The following is an 18,470-nucleotide window of genomic DNA, read 5'->3' on the forward strand; positions in this document are numbered from 1 at the left end:
ACTGTACAGCTAGATAGCTCCAATATTTCTCAACATTTTTGGTGCAACGTTTATGTTATTTTTGAGGTGTCAGTGACTCTACTCTAGCAGGAAAGCATGTAAACAGTTGGGCGACGGGAACTGGAGGTGGGCTTGCTCCACATCAACAGTCCAGCCCCACAACTCCAAGGTTAATCTCAAATAACTACTGCCACTGTGCAGAAACTATGTCCTAGAAAATGACAAGTTTTTTGTATTTTGGCTAAAAATGGCAAAATTATAAATAAAAGAACACTGGGAACACCTTAAAAATACATTAAAAAAATGATCAGAGTGGAACTTTAAGCAGTAAAAAAGGCATTTAAATTACAAATGTGTAACGAAAGAAAAATCAGTTTTACTCATTTAACTGCACTGGTTACAAATATTTCAATAGATGTAGTAGCTCATAGTTTAATCACTAAATATTTGCATAAAAATAGATTAATTAACTGATTCTTAACAGATTGAAAATAAACACTAATTAGGACTTAGACAAATCATATCATAATACTAATTTGTAGGATTTTATTTAAAGTAAAGACCCCCAAGTGCAGTATTATTCATAAAGCAAAAATGACATATTTGAAAATATTTCAATTCTGTAGCTTTAAGACTGAAATAATTACTGTCTTGTTTTCATCTATAGTGTTATGAAATGGAAAAGACATTACCAAGAAAAAGTTTAAGCATCTCAATGTATACTCGGTTCAGCCCTAAAAAGTGTAAGAACCTCCAGGTCTGCTTTAGAGACACGACAGGACAGATTTTTGGATCAGAATTTGTCAGACTAATTAGGGCAGAGCTAAATTAGAAACCACAAAAACAAACACAGCTTTAGGCCACAGTCCCCACCCAACCAAAACTCACCAGTGGCATCACTTGCTGTGATATCAACGTTGTGTCCCAGAATGAGACTGAGACACTCCAGTTGTCCTCGTGTTGCTGCCAGATGAAATCTGGGAAATAAACAAAATCTATTCAACTCTAGGAAGGAGTACCTGAGTGAAAGATGAGCACAGAGCAGAAATGTGAAGAGCAGGATACCAGCTAAGGACATGTACTGTACTGAAAACAAACACATTGTCCTTGCCATCAGTATAATGTGCATCTTAGACAAAAATGTTCTCTTTTAAAGAAATACAACAAATAAAAGCCACAACTCTCTTCTAACTAAATTGGTTTTAAAGCTGCAATACTCGAGCAGATGGTATAAAAAACTGTTTTTCACTATATTTAATGCCTTTTAAAAGATGCTCATACTTTTTTCAATGTTTATGATGCTCGTACTTCTTAGCTCATCGATGTAGTTTAAGGTTTGAAGCACCGACTTTTCACTCAAATGTCCCCTACTTGCAAGTCTTTGATTGAACCCATAGCAGTGCTACAAGCAGGCGTCAGGGGGGTGCTTAAGGCTCCTATGTGTAACTAATCTCAGCCTATCTCAGCCACATGAACCGTTTACCCGTTAACTCAGAGGTATCTGCCAAGGAGACAGCGAGGCTGTCACCTCAACACTGGCAAGGGGTATTAAAAGCTGTGTTGATGGCAGGAGATATCAGTCTCCTGGGGAGAGGCAGGGGTCACGACCCTAAGTGGGGCTCAGAGCAGACAGGAAGCTGACCGAGGCAAATCAAGTTAGGTGGTCACAACTGACAAGTTCAGGCCGTACACTTAAAAGAGTGCAGGGTTTTTTTCATGACTCTTGCTAAAAATGGAGTGACAGGTCACATTAGTGTCATTTAAACTATCGGCTGCTAAAAATCAGGGCAGGTTTGTGTGCAAGACCTTTGGAGCATGTCATTTTCCTTCCATCTCTTTGCAGAGTTTGATTTGAACACATGTATGGCGTGTCTCATCTGAAGCCTCGGTGACATGCTTACAGTGAAGGAAGCCCATTCAGCACTGCCATTTCATCTTTACACCTGCTCCTTGGGCACACTTCAAGTTGACAGTCTACAAAATATGACTGCTATTTTTAAAGTTGGGGAGATGAGAGACTAAACCATAAAGTAAATGTCAGTAGCTGAGCAGTGTATCATGAAGTGAACCTTTCAGGTCAAAACAGTTAAAACTGTGGCTGCAGTTCATTTTTTTCCCACATATCCAAACTGGATTGTATGCGTGTGCAGGATGAACTATAGTCCCTCCAATTGAGTTTTTGTAATCATCATCAGCTGTTTCACATTGTAAAAGTTTACACGTCACACATGATCATGAATACCTGATTTGTTCAAAAAAACAAACAAACTAGTGAATAAAGGAAAGGATTTGTTTTAATGTTTTCAGGCAAAGTTAGATTAATCATGGATTTTAAGTGTAGTGGATCCCTGTCAATTTGAAATTCTGTAAAAAAAAATTATAATGCTTTATGTTTTTATTTGAGATGATTCTGTGATCTAACAGTACCTTGATAAATTTGTAAAAATAAATTAATCACCTAATTTCTCAATTTCTGATCAATGCTTTAAGACCCCCCAAAGATCTATTTCGATAAAAATGTGTTTTGGGCATTTTTTAGGAAATATGGGGCAGACAAAAAAATACAAATGGAAAAAGATGTGATTTTTGTGGCCACAACCTCCATACTCTGCTTCATTCCGATACATCCACTCACTGACAGATAGATCCATGCACGTCTTTGTTTTCCTCATCCAAGCTCCTATCTGATTTAAAACTGTGCGACTGGATAGCTCCATTATTGCGCATCATTTTTATTGCACCGGGAATGTTAAGTTTTGAGTTGTGAGGGGCTGCAAGCTAGCAGGAGAGCATGTAAACTGATGGTTGACAGGAAGTGGGGGTGGGCTGACTCCGCACCAACAGTCCCGCCCACAACTCCGAGGTGAATTTCTAATGAACTCCTCCTGCTCTGCAGAAACTATGTCCTAGAAACTGACACGTTTTCTGATTTTAGCTAAAAATGCCATGTTCATAATTAAAAGACCACTGAGAATGCTTTTAAAATTGACCTGAGTGGAACTTAAAAAGCTATCAGTAAGTTCAAGGTTTGTCATCACTTCTAGCAAATTATCTTTTTTAAATACATTTTTTTGGTATTGAATTTTGCTTTATTACATTGTGATCAGTGGGACCACTAAGATTGATTACAGTTTCCATTTTTATACTATTTCAATACTAACAGTCCTACAACTGAGTTTTTGAATCCTACAGTGCCATAGACCGTTGCTGTGTGTGTGTGGCCAGTTCCAAAGCTGTGATTACTTTTTTTCTTATTTTGGACAGACCTGGCCAAAGTACAGTCTGACTTCTCCCACTATATTTTCAGGTACTGTAAGTTGCTTTTATGTTTGAGTCATTGTGCTGGAGTTTAAACAGAAAGAGATGAGATGACAGTGTTTGAATACAAAAACCTCTAAGGTATTTTATTGTGGAGCTGAAAAACACAACCTTGAGTGTAGATCTGAAAACAACCTGCCCCTTTATTAGAGGACATGTTAGCTGTTAGTACAGCTCAGCTCATTCATATCCATCAATCATTTGTCTAATTGGTGCTAAAGTAGCAATTTAATACAGTTCAAAATAGCAGGTTGTGGTTTTGTCATTTAACAAAACTCTTATCAAAATAAACTTAATGCACAAAATGAAATTAGAGGAAACTCCCAGAGAGATGGTTTCATGTTTTAAGCTTAGAAGGAAAAGCAACTACAGTACATACTATCTCACAATATTGTTTTTAAAGTCCAGGTCTTATGATCACTCATAGAAGTATAGTTGAATTTACTTTGATAACCTAAAATAAGTGGCAGTAGTTGGTCAAAACAAAACAACAAACATTTATATCTGTCAATATAGACTCTCTTCCAAAGTTTTTCCTATGTTATTTTATATATATATATATATATATATATATATATATATATATATTTAAATTAAAACTATGTAGTCTGCAAAATTCTGACATCTGTAAAACTTGGAAGATCTGATATTTCCACAGAGTAGTCCTAATTTAGAAAACGGGGAGAATCCTGGTGTCAGCCGGCCATGATAATAGAGCGGTTGTGCTTAAATGTATTAGTTTTGGAAACACTGCGGTGGATCTGATTTTGAAGGGAGTCATTTCCTGCTGGAACAACATAAACTGCTTCTGACCAGAGTGGCCAAGGCTTCAGTTACCAAAAGTATTCTTTCACCAACTCCTACACTGACCTCAGTGCAGCTGGGCACAAAAAGAAAAGAAAGGTCTAAAAAAAAAGGGAAATTTCTTAAAAATAAAACTGCTTCATGACAACTGTTTGATGTTCAAGGAAGGAAATATTGTAATCGGGTTCAAAAGGGTAACAATTACAATTACATTCAGTGTTAAAATACAGAGGGAATTTTGGATGCAGAGACAAATAAAAAAAAAGAAATAGGTCAGCAAGATGAACTTCCACGTTTGCACGTCCTGGTCATGTTCAACAATGTCCTACTGCTGATTTGTGTGAAGAGTTTCATCCATGTTTTGTTCCAACTCCAGTGTGTGCAGATGTGTGTGTGTTACTCACGCAGAGCGTCCTTCTACATCAAGCTTGGTGGGGATGATGCCTTTCTTGCTGAGAACAGCTGCAGCTTTGTCCGCTTCTCCACGCTCCACTGCTTTCATCAGCCGATCATCGTACTTGTTCCAGTCTGTGTTCTAACAATGACAAAACTCAAATATTAGATACACAATGGACAAGGTTTTACAAGGCAAGGGCTGACCAAGTGTTTACATGCAACACACTGACACCTGATTCTCTGTGGGCTTTTGATTTAGCACACAAGCATACCTGATTCCTTAAAAGGAATGCAGCCCAGGTCTCAATTGTGCAACAGGGACAAGCACTTTGGTCTTAGATCAGTTTTAACATGCATTACAGTCGATAAAGAAATTTTTGGCACAAATAGAAGATAGCAACATTCTATTTCTGCATTTAGAAACTAAAATAAATGCAATTAAGTGCAGCAACTTTAAAATTCTACAACCTTTAAATCAGAGCTAAAAACATAAAAAGAGAGCTTCATATTCTAAAGTTTCTGTTGCAAAACTGACAAACACTACATACTACAAAAGGAAAACAATAATTATTCATAACATAAGATAATCTCAATTTACAAGATGTAAAAAACAGAAAGTTGAACTGTAAAAAGAACCTGCAATGAAAGAGTCAAACTACAAGCAACAGATACATACAAAGTGCATGGAGGTGCATTTCAGCCAGCGGCTCATTTTGGGTGAGTGGAGCTGGTCCTTGCACCGTGCTATAGAAAAAGTCGCCACTGTTCCGGTTTTCAAAAGAGAAAAACTGAGAAAAAGAAAATGTATAAAAAAGAAAAATCCTCAGTGTCCTACTGCACTCAACCAGTGAGTGCAAAAAGAGGATGAGAGCAGAAAACCTCAGTCAGTGCAGCAGTGGAGGGTCCTTTTATTGACCAGCAAAACACAAGGGCTTCCCCCTCACTAGAGGCAGAGAAATGCATTTGTCAAGACTTTCTAAGCATTCCTTTGTTGCTCAGGAGCTGTGTCTGCATGTCCATCACTGCACAGCAGTTTGGATGATTGTTAAAGGAGGAGAAGGAGTAGGAAAAAAGGGAAAAAAATGGAGGTGGAGAAGCAGTAGGGCCAGCCCTGCCAGCCCTGGGACCTGCCCTAGCCGGCAACTGCAACTCCTCCTCTGGAGTAACAGTCAGCTCAGGGTGGCTGCTTGTTGCTCCCCTCGGATGTAGTTCCTCCTATCCTTGACTTTAAACTGTAAACACTTAGTTTAAAGCAGTCGCTTTGTTTTGGTGGTCGTCTTCTTGAATTGTGGGGAGTCTTCAGTCAGTAAAGGCAGCCTGCTCTTGTTTATCGAGGAGCCAGGGGTTAAAGGACTCCTCTCTTTGCCTCGTCTCTTCACTATCAGTAGTCCCCAGCTTCCTCACACCACCAAATGGCAAGGTCAGTCCAGCTCAGTGGGGTAAATATGTGAGCTCTCTCAGGTTTAAAATATCACCCCCTCCCTGGTAAACAGCAGCAGTGCAGACAGCCCTGCAGACTGGTTACCTCTTTATTTTTTGACCCTCCAACCTTTCTGTAGTGACTGATAGGAAGACAGGGGCTAAGAATACATTCTGGACATTCCAGTCCAATGAGTAATGGCTTTAGTATCTTTCACCACTGCAAGCATGAAAAAGCACCAGCCAAAGAGACCTTGCTTACTCTGCCCACCCCCACACTACACTCACTGCTTGCCGCCAAGTGAAAATATTAATGTCTGTGTTGGGGGAGGGCAGTTATGGTTTACAGATTTGAAATGATGTGGGCTCAAGCTCTGAGGGGACACTAAAGACCTATAAGCCCACATTAACCCAAGAGAAGTGGTTCACTTCGCTCTTGCAGTGCAGCAGAAATGTTCAATAATTATGCGACTTGGTGCTCGGCCGTCCAACCGTCTACCCAACGCCTTCACCAAATGGCAAAATGTATCATGCAGAGTCCTCCCCACTTTTAATGAGCAAAAAGTATCAAGCAAAAATGCACAGTGACAGCAGTCCCAGAAAAGGAGTGAAGAGTATGGAGGACCCGTGTAATTTACACACTGCATCAGCTTCTTGTGAGCTCTGGTTACTGGTCCTGCCAGACTGGCGTTTACAGAGCAACACTGATATTCACAAACATGCAGAATAACTCTTCCACATGACATGCCATATGAAGAAGCAGGTGTCCATTTACAAAAGTTGCTCTCCTCGCATAGAAACAAAGATGCCAAAATGGCCTCTTGCCATTGCGTGCATTAGTCCCATCTGTGTCTTACAATATTTGTGTACCTTTGGGTTTTAATGAATTCTGTTTACAGATCTACTCTAATGAAAATCCTGTTTTTTGGTGTTTTGACATGTAGCCTTTTTCTCATGATGGGGACATATAAATAATAGTTTAATAATAGTTTAAAATTGTGTTTTTGAGTATTTCTTTATTCAAATCATTTGGGATTAAGAGCAGAAAAAAAACAGCAGTTTGAAAAAAACTTGGATTTGTGATGCAATAACTCCCACAAGCAGGCCAAAGTCTCCCTTCTCTGCTCCAATTCTGATGTGTCCACTTGCAGACAAATTGATAAATTAATATCATCATTTTCCTCATCTGAGCTGGCATCTAGCTCAAAACTGGACGGCTGATTAGCTTCTATATTGTTTGCCTTTTTGTTGCTACACTGACTTAGCTTGGACTTATGAGGTGCCATAAGCTATTGGGAAAGACTGCAAACAAAGGGCTGATGGGAAATTAGCAAGGGCCAACTTCGGTTCCAACTGTCCCACAACTTAAAGACAAATTTATAATGAGCTTCTGCTTATCTGCAGAAACTGTTTAAAAAAAAAAAAATAACTGTTTTTTTTTTTTTTTTTGGTCTAAAAACGGCATAATCTTAATTATAAGACCACTGGGAACAATTGTAAAATAGAAAAAAAAAATAGTTGGAGTGGGGCATTAAGTACTTTACAAAAGTAGGTCTGGAAAGCAGGAGTCATCTTAGTATTTTATTTTTCTACCTTTTGAACAAAACTTCTTTATATCAACACCATTGAGCTTAAAAGTTCTAAAAACCCAACTTTAGATAAAAAAGTAATATAATAGAAAGATAAATGTAAGCTGAGAAGTTTATTTTTATGGAAGTTTGATTACCCCCAAGATACGCTCACAAAAAAGAACATCTGAAAGGAATCTAGTTTCCATGAGCGATTTACCAGCAGACGACCACAAAACAACAATACACAGCATTATTGTTAATGGAAAAGAGGAAATTTCGACTCTGTTTGTAGAAGCTAGATTTAACTCTTCACAATATTCATAAAAAGGTAATGGATTGTTCACGGTTTGGAGAAGTAACTTAAAGCAAGGAGTTAGTTTTACAGTTGAACTCCCTTTTAGGTTAACTATTGACCTTCCAGTTGGTGCTGGTAGATGCAAGTGCTGCTGGAAAGCTTGATTTTGTTTTAAAGGCTGTTTTCATTCATTTAAAATGTCACTAAGTTCTGGCTCAACTGCAAAACCAAAGTCTTGCTAAAGTAAACTATGTCCAGAATATTATTTTTATTTTAGTTTGACAAAAAAAAAGGAAAAATGTATTTTAAGAAAAAAATATATATATATTCTGACAACTGCTTTTTTGCAGTGGGTTTAAATGTGGAGTTAGGCACACAAACATACAATGTGACAAAAATTAGGCAAATGAGAAGATGGATACTTGAGTTATCCCAGCAGTGGGGTGGGATTTAGCTCAGCAGGTTCAGCAGGTGCACCATGTGTTAATGATGAATGAATGTCTTCATACAGACAATGGAGGTTCTGGTCTTTCTGTCTCACAGCATGTGCCCCCTCCTCAGCTTATTTTCTGAGTTAGTGCAGGCAGAAGATGATTAGTACACCACAACACCAAGCTAATAATCTTTTCCAACTTGTTTGTCTATTGTCAACACAGAAAAAACAACACAGCTGCAGAGGTCTACCATACAGCATTAGTACACTTTTGTGAAATTTCTGCTGATCAGATCATGCCGTCTAAAATCATATTAGGTGAGGTTTTTTTCGTGTAAGTTTGGAGAGCAGATCTCAAAGTATCAACAACAAAGGAAAAGTACCGTATGACAGACACAAACAAAAAGAGTTGTAATTGGATCAGAGTACAAACCCTACAACTAAAACAAAGAGCAGCTGTTGAACTTCCCAAAACCCTCAACGGTCTAATAGGGGTCTGATGCTGTATTTAAGATGAGATGATAGGGCCAATGGCTTCACGTCAGAAGGTAGGTTTTAGGAAAACAGATACAACTTAACAAAGCTTCCCTCATAGGTCGACTCGGGTCTTCTTTAAAAAATGGGACAAGCTCAGCCATCCAGAAAGAACTCAAGGAAGAACTGTTACTCCTTCAAATTTGGAGGAACCAATTGAGAGGGGATTAGTAAAATCACAAGAAAGTCACCCAAACACCTTCCTGAGTTAGGAGACCCAGCAGCAGAAATGAAATCTGGATAAAGAACACTTCAAATTTTCTCCAGAAGATCTAGAAAAGATGAGGTGTGAAGAAATTTTGGGTATATTCGCCAACACTGTTGTTTCCACAACACAATCTCCAAAAGTAGTTCACAACAGAAATATGGATAGAAAATTATTTAGTGAGCTGAAGAAGGTCATAAAAAGCTGTACAAAGCATTAGAAGAATTTAATTTCACAACCACCATTCTTTCATTGTTTTGCAATTTGCATGGCAACTTCAGTGTCATTAAGGTCACTGTAGAATATAACATTTAAAATATAAATAACAATACATTCAAATCTTAAAATAATACATACTGTCACCCCAAATGCTGTTATATCATTATTAAACTCCTTTTTACTGTGCTAGTTAAACCTTTGCATTACCTAAACCTTCTATTTTAACTCTGTGTCACTCAGGACATAGCATCACCTGACATAGGATGAGGTAGGATAAGATACCTGTCTGCAAAGATTATTCTGGGTGTGTGGTAATACTTTCACCCAGATTCCAGACATCCTTTGCTTTCAATTTGCCAGCAGTTTACAGGCTGAAATTCTTTTCCAACACCCCAGTTTCCTCCATCTCTCAGCCCCTGGCCAGACTAATGGGTCTCTAATGTCCACAAAGATGAACTCATCAGCAGAAAATATCTAACCAGTCATCTGACAACAGACTGAAGCCAAAACTACACATAAACTCACACGTTAATGTGCTAGATGATAGTTGTGTACGGCAAACTGCAGCAGCTTATGCGGTTTCAAGTTATAAGTATGTGGATGACCGAGATCATTGGAATCATCTGCATTGAGACGCTGCGTCATGAAACCCCAGCCTCAGTCATTTCATGAGTAATGTGCAGAGCCATTTAAAAAAGTTGATCAATTGCAATTTTGGTTGCAAATTGGTTGCAGATGCACCCTCATCACTCAATGGTGCAACCAATAAAAATCTTTGTTGCATCAGTGTGATCTGCTGTTTGAGGCATTTAAAAAAAAAAAAAAAAAAAAAAAGGACCACACATCTCAGCAACTCTGAAAGTCTCCCTGAGATTCAGCAGACCCACATAAGCAGCCTGTATTTTGTAGTCTAAACCAATCAAAGATGGTGAAAGAAGCAAGCCCACCTCTGATTGGCTAGGGTCCAGAATGGTGGGTGTGGGATTCCATTAGCAAATGCAATGGTCAGAAGGAGAAGAGTAGCAAGCAGACTAATAAACAGAATGGATATAGCCTCAGATGATGTGAGCAGATTAAAAGAAAGATCAACAACTTTTTTGTTAAGGATGTTCACACCGGTTCCATGAGAAAATTATTTTAAAAAATTGATCTCACTGATCATGTTTTTACTCCTGTTGCGCAGCAGCATAAACTTATAGCAGTGCTGCTTTAATCAGATACCATTATAATCAGTACAGGCAGGTCTCCTGCAAAGATATCTCCTAAAAGCCCTGCAGGACAGTCCAGAGGCACAAATTATTCTTTCTGGTTCTATTTTTGTCATCATGCTAGTTGTTGGAAGACACAATTTGTCCCCCAAATTGGGTAATTGTTGCAAGATCTCCAGTCAAACAGCGCTGAACACCGACCCTGTGTGGTTGTTTCATTTATGCATTAATTAAAAACGGAGGGACTATTTATCTCACCCAAAACTTTCAAGTGTAACCTTCAGCACATCTAGTTTGACCTCTAAGTGATAGCAGGTTTTACAAATTGCACTCAGTTTGTAAAATCCTTGTGCAAGAACGGAGACACGGCTTGCTTAGAATGAATGAATACAAACAAGGAGAAAAAAAATATCAAATGGGTAGTACAAAGACTACCAAGTACACAGTGAAAAAAAGATACAGCTTTGTGGTTAATTCATTGGCTTTCAACTATTTGTAAACAGCTAGTCAGTTAAAAGATATTAGCTTTTCAATAATAATATTTAAAATTATGAAAAACAATTTAGCTGCTGTGGCAACAGTATTTTCTTAAAATAGATTACTTTAATTAGACTGAATTCAACTCAAAAACAAAGTAGATCAGTCAGAGATCATAATGTACAATCCCTGCTTTTAGTATGTCTGAAGGGTCATGGCACAGAGGGAAAGCATTGGATCTCTGACCACAGGTTCAATTCCAAATCTTCCAGCCCATGGGTCAAAGCTTCCTTGGGCAGGGCACTGAATCCCACGCCGCCTCAGGCTTCAGGCTACAATCAGTGTCTGAACATGTTTGAATTTCTTAAGCGCTTTGGTCCTTAGAAAAAGATGAGATGCACAATTTGAATACATGTCTTTAGCAATTCACCATGTTTCCAGTATTTCCCCTATTAACCATTTGTGTGCCACAAGTGTATCACAACTCCTTAAAACATTAAAATAAATAATTTTAAACAAAAAACTAAAGTAAATACTGATATTTTTTAAATTAACAATTGAATTTCCAGGAAAATAAGCCTTCCTGGCCCTGCATGCAGTATCCGGATCCTTAACCTAATAACTGGTTCTGTCACCCTACTAGCAACAAAGAAACACATTCAAAGCACCCTTGCTGCAAGACTTTGGGATAACTCATGAGTGTTTCACATGGCTGTGGAAGAACTTTGCTCCACCCTTCCTAGAAGTGTTATAAATCTGCCACAATTGAGGGTTTGTTTCCCCATAAACAGCCTGTTAGAAGTTCATGCTACACCATATATTGCATTAGGTCCAATTTTTGACTAGGCCACTATGAAAACATGCACTGTTTTATTTGGAGCCATCAGGAGGTCATAATGGATAACTTGAGCGTTTGAGGTAATGATGGCTGAACACTTCCAGGATTTTCTGGTGCAGTGCCATTTTTTTTCTTCCCTTTCAGTTGTTCAAGCTGTAATGTGGCTCCAGACCATCAAGTTCCTACAACGTCTGACTGTTGATTATTTCAAGTTTATTCTAACAAAAAGAGTGTTGGTGTGGTAAAGTCTAAAAGTCATTCAGGTTCTGCAGAAACTTCAAATGGTTTGTCAGTTATGAGAAGTATTTTTGTTTGATTTGGTCATCTGTGTAACTCTCCTTAGACTCCACCATGGATATGATACTTCTTTATTTGTTATTGGACACTGCACCCAGCTGACACCTGCAGTAACTTACAGATGTTCTGCTTCCTTTGTTGTTCTCTTTTTATTTTATTTTATTTTTAATTTAACCTTTATTTATCCAGGCAGGACAGATTAATAACAACATTCTTATTTACAACTGTGGCCTGGGAAAAGGCAAGACCGTTTGAGAAAGAAAAAAAGAAAGAAGTTACAAGATACAAGAAATAAAATTAAATAGAATCAGAAAAGAATCAGAAATAAACACATTCTAAAATATAAAACCCTAAAATCATTGCAATGAGGAACAACAACATACATCTTTAAAATAGTCGTTAAGATGATTTTTAAAATCTGCTTTTGAAATAAAAGTGTACAATCTCAGAATTTTTTGCAAGTCATTCCAGTCTCTGGATAAGATAAGTTGCTGTTTCGGACCTTTGCTCATTTTCTCTGGTAGTTATAAGGACTATGTATGGCAATTCAAATGAAGACCTAGTAACATTCCAATAAATGTAGTTAATCTCAGGACCTCAATGATTTATCAAGGAATTGAGCCAAAGTAGTTTATGATAGATCAATGTTGACAAAAACTAAAAACCTCAAAGGATAAACTGTGCCACTTGAAATTAAGCCCCAATAAAGAACAAAGCATAAAAAACACCACATAATATATTCATTTAGAAATTAATCAGTAAGTAAGTATGAAAAATATACAACTTGCATTGCATATGTATTCTGTTCAATTGTAAAATACTGTCATAAGCAAATTTCGATCATTCCAACCCAAACTGTTGCATAATCCTTTCTGCATTTCTCTGCAAGCTATTCACAATCAGGAGGGAGTTTCTGGTACTTGCATTTGCAGTTTTGTACCCCCCACCTCGACTACACACACCCTTGTGATCTGTGACAGTAGACCTGAACTGTGAGCAACCGTCTAGGCATGCCGAGTGTAACCGAAAACCCCTCGAGATAGGAAAAAAAAGGGCGGAGCAGGGAAAAGCAGGGAGTATTTGAAAAAGCAATATGGAGAAGAGTGCTTGTAGTCAATCTGTCACTACAGAACAGGTAAATAAATACTAGACCACATCCCTCTTGGTTATCTTTGAGTGTCTGCCGATGTTTCAGGTCAGGTGTGTGGAGAAAAAGGTCACTCAGTTTTTGGCATGTATAAGGAGCAATGGCTACTTGCTGTCTCTGGGTAGATCACTTTTCCTAGTCTGACAGTAAGGATAGACACATGCTCCCCCTGGTGGTAAAAAGAAGAAAAATGTCTAATCTACCAAATCCAACTACAGGGAAAAGCATCACCTTTCAATTATTGGCATAGGTGCATTTTAAGACTTTTCCCTACTGTACTATAATAGGGACATTTAGACAAAATTCACTTTACAAATGAATACTAATTAATTACAGACACATGCTAAGCAGTCATCTGCATCAATTAGGATCAAATTTTAACTTCAAAAGAAGAGAACATTAGGGAAAACATTAACACCAAGTTGAAAGCTAAAGAAATTCTGATAAGAGTGCTTAAACACATTTTCATTTTAAAAGATTTGATTTCAATTGTGTATATATAAGCTTAAAAAATATCTACACTTTATCAAACACAAAACAAAGAATATTTAACTGGCTTTTTCTATTTGCAAAACAAAAACCACAAAAACCTTTATGAAAGAACCAACCATGAAACCTGCATTCAATTTTTTTTAATAGATCTCCTGAACCAACGAGCATCTCCAAGTCTTTTCCTCGTAAGCTACTGCCCTGCTTGTTTTGCAGCTTCAGTGATTGCAGGTTGGCTGAATTGGGTGATTGAACACACCTGGTGACCAGTAATTACTGAATCAAGGTTAGCTCCAAAACAAGAAGCAGGACAGTAGCTTATGAGGAAAAGGGTTGGAGATCCCTGGTTTAGAAGGAACAGAGGGACAGAAAGAAGTTTACAAGTCAACACCAAGAAATATAAGAACTGACTATATAAAACTATCTATACTTAAGATGCCCTAAAATGCATTAAAGACACACACCGTTTATGACCCATTAAGCATTTTAGACGTTTTAGTTTAATTAAATGAAATATATTCCACTTTGTTTCATCAGATCCATAATGGAGATTAATTCATTTTTCTGGTGGGTCAAACAATTTTCCGTGACTTATAACCCAAAGGGCAAAGCTTTTCCTAAGCAATCAAAAGACTTTCTACCAGGGCAAAAAGTCAGCTTTTTAGCTGTCCTCATCCTAAGAACTTTGCCCTGCTCCCAGCGGGAAAGAAAGATTAAGGAACCAAAATCTCAAATAACTGTTCACTTAGGCATTTTGTGTTTCTTTTTTTTCATTCTGGTGGCATTTCTTGCTGTTAAGAAACACATTTATATGTCTTGTGAATTTGACTAACCAAGCTTTTGATGATACTTTGTATGCAAGTATTAACCATCAGTGAAATATCAGCAGCAGCAGCAGAATGAGCAGATTAAGGTTCAGGACACACAAAGAGGCTGAATTTGTTATTAACGCAGCTGGTTTGATCATGTGGAGATGGAAAATAAATAAATAGAACCAAAACAGGACAGATGGTGCAGCAGGAAAAGAGAAAAAAAAAACAGATATGGACAAAAAAAAAAAGAGAGTCTTGAAGGGTAAAATATCAAGCAAAAGTACATTTAGAGCTTACATACAGTATAACCAAGTGCAACTTCTTTTTTTTACGATGACGAAAATACTTTTATCAGTCTTGAATCCAACAAGGTACAACATAGCGCTGTTTTGCTGAAGAAGGAATTGTAAAGACAGAAATCAGTCATGATCTCACCTTAGGAGGACATCGGCTTATGCAACGAACTATTTGGGCATGCCGGTACTTGGGAACAAATAACAGTGCTGCAGCTTGCATAGCCAGCATTTTCAAGTCACCATACACAAAGAGAGAGGGGTTTGAAAACAGGGGGCTGGTTACATGGAAAGTAGTCAAAATAAAATGGTTTAAAAAAAATGCAGCGGTGTTACTTTAGACGTCTGTGTGGTTACAAGTCAAGTCACATTGGCTGAGACGCTTAAAACATTCAATGGTACTCATCATGGTGACCTGATTAAAGGTCTTAAAAGAATGCTGTTTGAGAATTGTGTTTTTCAAGAAGTTAAAAAAAAATCTATAACTGGAGTCAACTGTTGAAAGATAAGAATTAGATACATATGGAGCACATCTGGACATGTTTGCTTTTTCAAGCACTCCTTATCACTAAACCTCATGACAGGAGAGGGATTCCCAGAAAAGTCTCATCTTAGCATGTGAGCTCTAAAAATGGCTTCATTTAAAAACAGAAACTGTCCTTTAATTCTTCAAAAAGAATGAATAAATGTCATCCAACAGCTTTGCATAGAATGACTTGTTGCACATCAAAACACTTAATAAAAATGTTACTAAATGATTTAATACTTGGTCTGACAAATAAACCCCAACAAGAATTTATAATCTTTGCTCCCTTAATAATAATTTGAGAGGTTTCAGTTATTTAAAATGAAATGTATTGGACTTTGTTTCATCTATCAGATCCATAATAGAGACCGATTAATTTATCTTGGAATCAAACAATTTCACATGATTTAAACTAGAAAAGCAAATATTTTTCCAAGCTACAAAGGATATCTTCTACCAGGGAAAGAGGTCAGCTTTATAGTTGTTCACAAGCTAAAAATCTTGCCCTGCTATCAAGCATGGAGAAAGTTAAGGAATATAAATCTCAAATAGTTGAGAGCAAAATACAGTGGTCGTCTAAAACTTTGCAGATGGAGTAGGAATTATTACAGCACAAAATGTTTCTCCACTCAGATAACAGTGGAGGAAATCTGCCAAAGTTAAAGGTTTTATCACATAGGATTTTTTAATGTCAGGTGTTTATTGTGAGACCTTTACATTCAATTTCATTTTTGAACATTAAAAATTAAATAAAAAAATGTTATTGAACAATAAAGCTTATTATTGGAATTCAAAATCACAATCCCTTTGTGTTAAGTTTTTGTTGTGAGAAACTGTGAATTTCTACTTGTCATTGTGTCCCAATTTCAAGTAAAGCAATTAAAAACACTAAACCAGTTAGGACTCAACATTAAAAAAAATGTATAAGAAACAAGAATTTTCTACATCAGGGGTGTCAAACTCATTTTGGTTTGGGGGCTGCATTCAACCCGCCTGATCTCAAGTGGGCCGGACCAGTAACATAATAGCAAAATAACCTTTGTTCAACTTGTTATCTGTAGCTTTGTTTTTGTCTTGTTTTTTTCTTAGTTGGAAAAAATGCCTCAAACAACCTTGTAGTCTAATCATTTATTACACTTTTATTCACAGAGTCCAATACATTTCAAAGAAAATGGATTTCACTAGAAAAAAGAAAAAAAAGTGTATTCAATTTCATACAGGCTGAATGTTTTACATCTGACATTAAAGCAATCCTGATAGTAAACTCCAGGGGGGGCTACGAAAAAAATATAAATGTGTTAATCAATGAAAAATTAAACTAGATTAACTCTCTGGAACCAACGGACGCCCTCAGGCGTCCTGCTGTGCAGCTGTGAGATCAATGTGATAAAAAAACGTCTAAAATGAAAATCAACTTTTTTTATGTTCTGCAACTCATATTGTATTGAAGTAAAGGCAGAATATGGCCTTTATTTGTAGTTTTTTGACAAAAGCAATCTTTTATTTTAATAATTAAGGCAGAAGACAAACTGATCAGACGGCTGCAATGCAGGTCAGCTCACCTGCGGTGGGGACAGAGCGAAACAGAGCTGTCCGTTATTAGAAACACCACAAGGAGGAAAGCGATCTTAATTTTATTTATGTTATGGGGTCCAACATGAGTTTACTACAACGGCAACCACCGGCACTGTCAAAAATCAGGGAAACGCTGCGTTTCTCCGCAAAAGTTCAGCCTGCCGCTGTTACGAGAGGCGAACAACAGAGTGGACAGACAGACCCCCACCTGAGAGCAGATTCCAGCCGAGCCGACCTGAAGTCAAGCTGGATCAAACTTCTTCCTAAAACATTATTCCTCACAAACACAACAAGGTAAGTTTATGAGGAAAAAAAAGGTAAAACAAAAGAGAAAAAAAAATAGAATTCCAGGAAAAATGTCAAATGGACAGCTGTGCTCTGAGGAGAGAAATTTGTATTTTTTGGGATGCCTGGAAGCTGAAGCCGCACTGGCAGACTGAAGTACTATTACTGTCTGTATGACAACATATGAAAGGTCACATCATGGAGCTGTGAGGTCTGTGATGTTCCTCTAGCAACTAAGGAACCAAATAAGGAATCTGTGAATTTTGCATGGAGTTTTTTATGTATTTTCATTCAAAAATGTGTCAATTAGTTTGTTAACTAAATCTATTCTTAATTACACCTAAAACTTTCATTCTATGTTGTAAAGAGTTTGTTAAACATTTTTGGGTATTCCACAGCAAAATGAATCCCATTTTTCCTGATGGAATTTTCTGTTTTTTTAATGAATTTATGTCTAATGTGTGACTAGAACATGAAAATAAATAAAGGCAGAGCCACATAGGAGAGGTTGCACTAATTAAAATGAGACCAAATAAGCATGTTAAATTGAAAATACAGAGGTAAATTAAAAAGTAAACAAAATCAGAGTTTTAGACCCTAGGTTCCAGAGGGTTAAACTTACAAACATTTTGGCGTTAACCTCGCTTTCTCTCCCAAAACTCAGCATGGTTTGGCATTCATCAAGTTTTTTTTTCTTGATCTCTTGATTTTCCTTTGCTCCCCCTAGTGGTGTATTTGTACATCGCAGTCATTTCTTTGAAGAACCATAACTCACCAAAGGAATGGGCAAGAAATTTGCTTTATTTTTTAAAAATTCTTATATTTTTTTCTTCATAACTGGGTTGAATTAAACCATATGGCGCGCCGGATATGGCCCGTGGGCCACATGTTTGATACCCCTGTTCTACATCGTCATCAAATGTTTATAGCTTGACATTGTAGTGTGTCACAGAAGCCTGTTTGTATGCAGAAAAAAACAGGTCAGTCCCTTTCTACTGAGCAGCTCTGTGGACTAATGTCCAGTGTTCACAAAACTGCAAACTGCAGTTCTTGCACAATGAGGTGAAGAAAGACCACAACAATGCCTACACATTCCTAGTAGAGGGAGCCCAGGAATGGTGTATGTCACTGAAACTACAGTTGAAAGGTCTGAACTGATAAGCTGGGCCTCCCTGGAGGCCATGCCTACAGTCTTCTCAATTCTTTGCGATGGTGAAATTAGATTACCATGGGGGAGGCATTGAGAAGCACATAGCCAGATCAGCCTCAGCCTGTTCAAACTGCAGGCTGATAGAGGAGCCAAAGTGGATGCCAGAACTCCAAGAACTA

The 18,470-nt window shown here is 37.5% G+C and overlaps 1 protein-coding gene across 2 annotated transcripts in view; it reads right to left on the bottom strand.

Moving 5' to 3' along the window:
* The window catches only part of uacab (uveal autoantigen with coiled-coil domains and ankyrin repeats b), a 41,889-nt gene that overhangs the window by 13,711 nt on the left and 9,708 nt on the right, over nucleotides 1–18,470 (bottom strand). The window contains exons 1-3 of one of the 2 annotated variants that reach the window (XM_024294988.2): nucleotides 5,195–5,642; nucleotides 4,527–4,657; nucleotides 889–977 (exon numbers count right to left, since the gene is read on the bottom strand). In XM_024294988.2, the coding sequence (XP_024150756.1) occupies nucleotides 889–977; nucleotides 4,527–4,657; nucleotides 5,195–5,230 (256 nt within the window). In that variant the 5' untranslated portion in view covers nucleotides 5,231–5,642. Of the gene's footprint in view, nucleotides 1–888; nucleotides 978–4,526; nucleotides 4,658–5,194; nucleotides 5,643–18,470 lie in introns of those variants that run through there. The other variant, XM_036217379.1, reaches the window with a different exon arrangement.

This window comes from Oryzias melastigma, linkage group LG3, assembly GCF_002922805.2.
Source record: "Oryzias melastigma strain HK-1 linkage group LG3, ASM292280v2, whole genome shotgun sequence".
Lineage (NCBI taxonomy): Eukaryota > Metazoa > Chordata > Actinopteri > Beloniformes > Adrianichthyidae > Oryzias > Oryzias melastigma.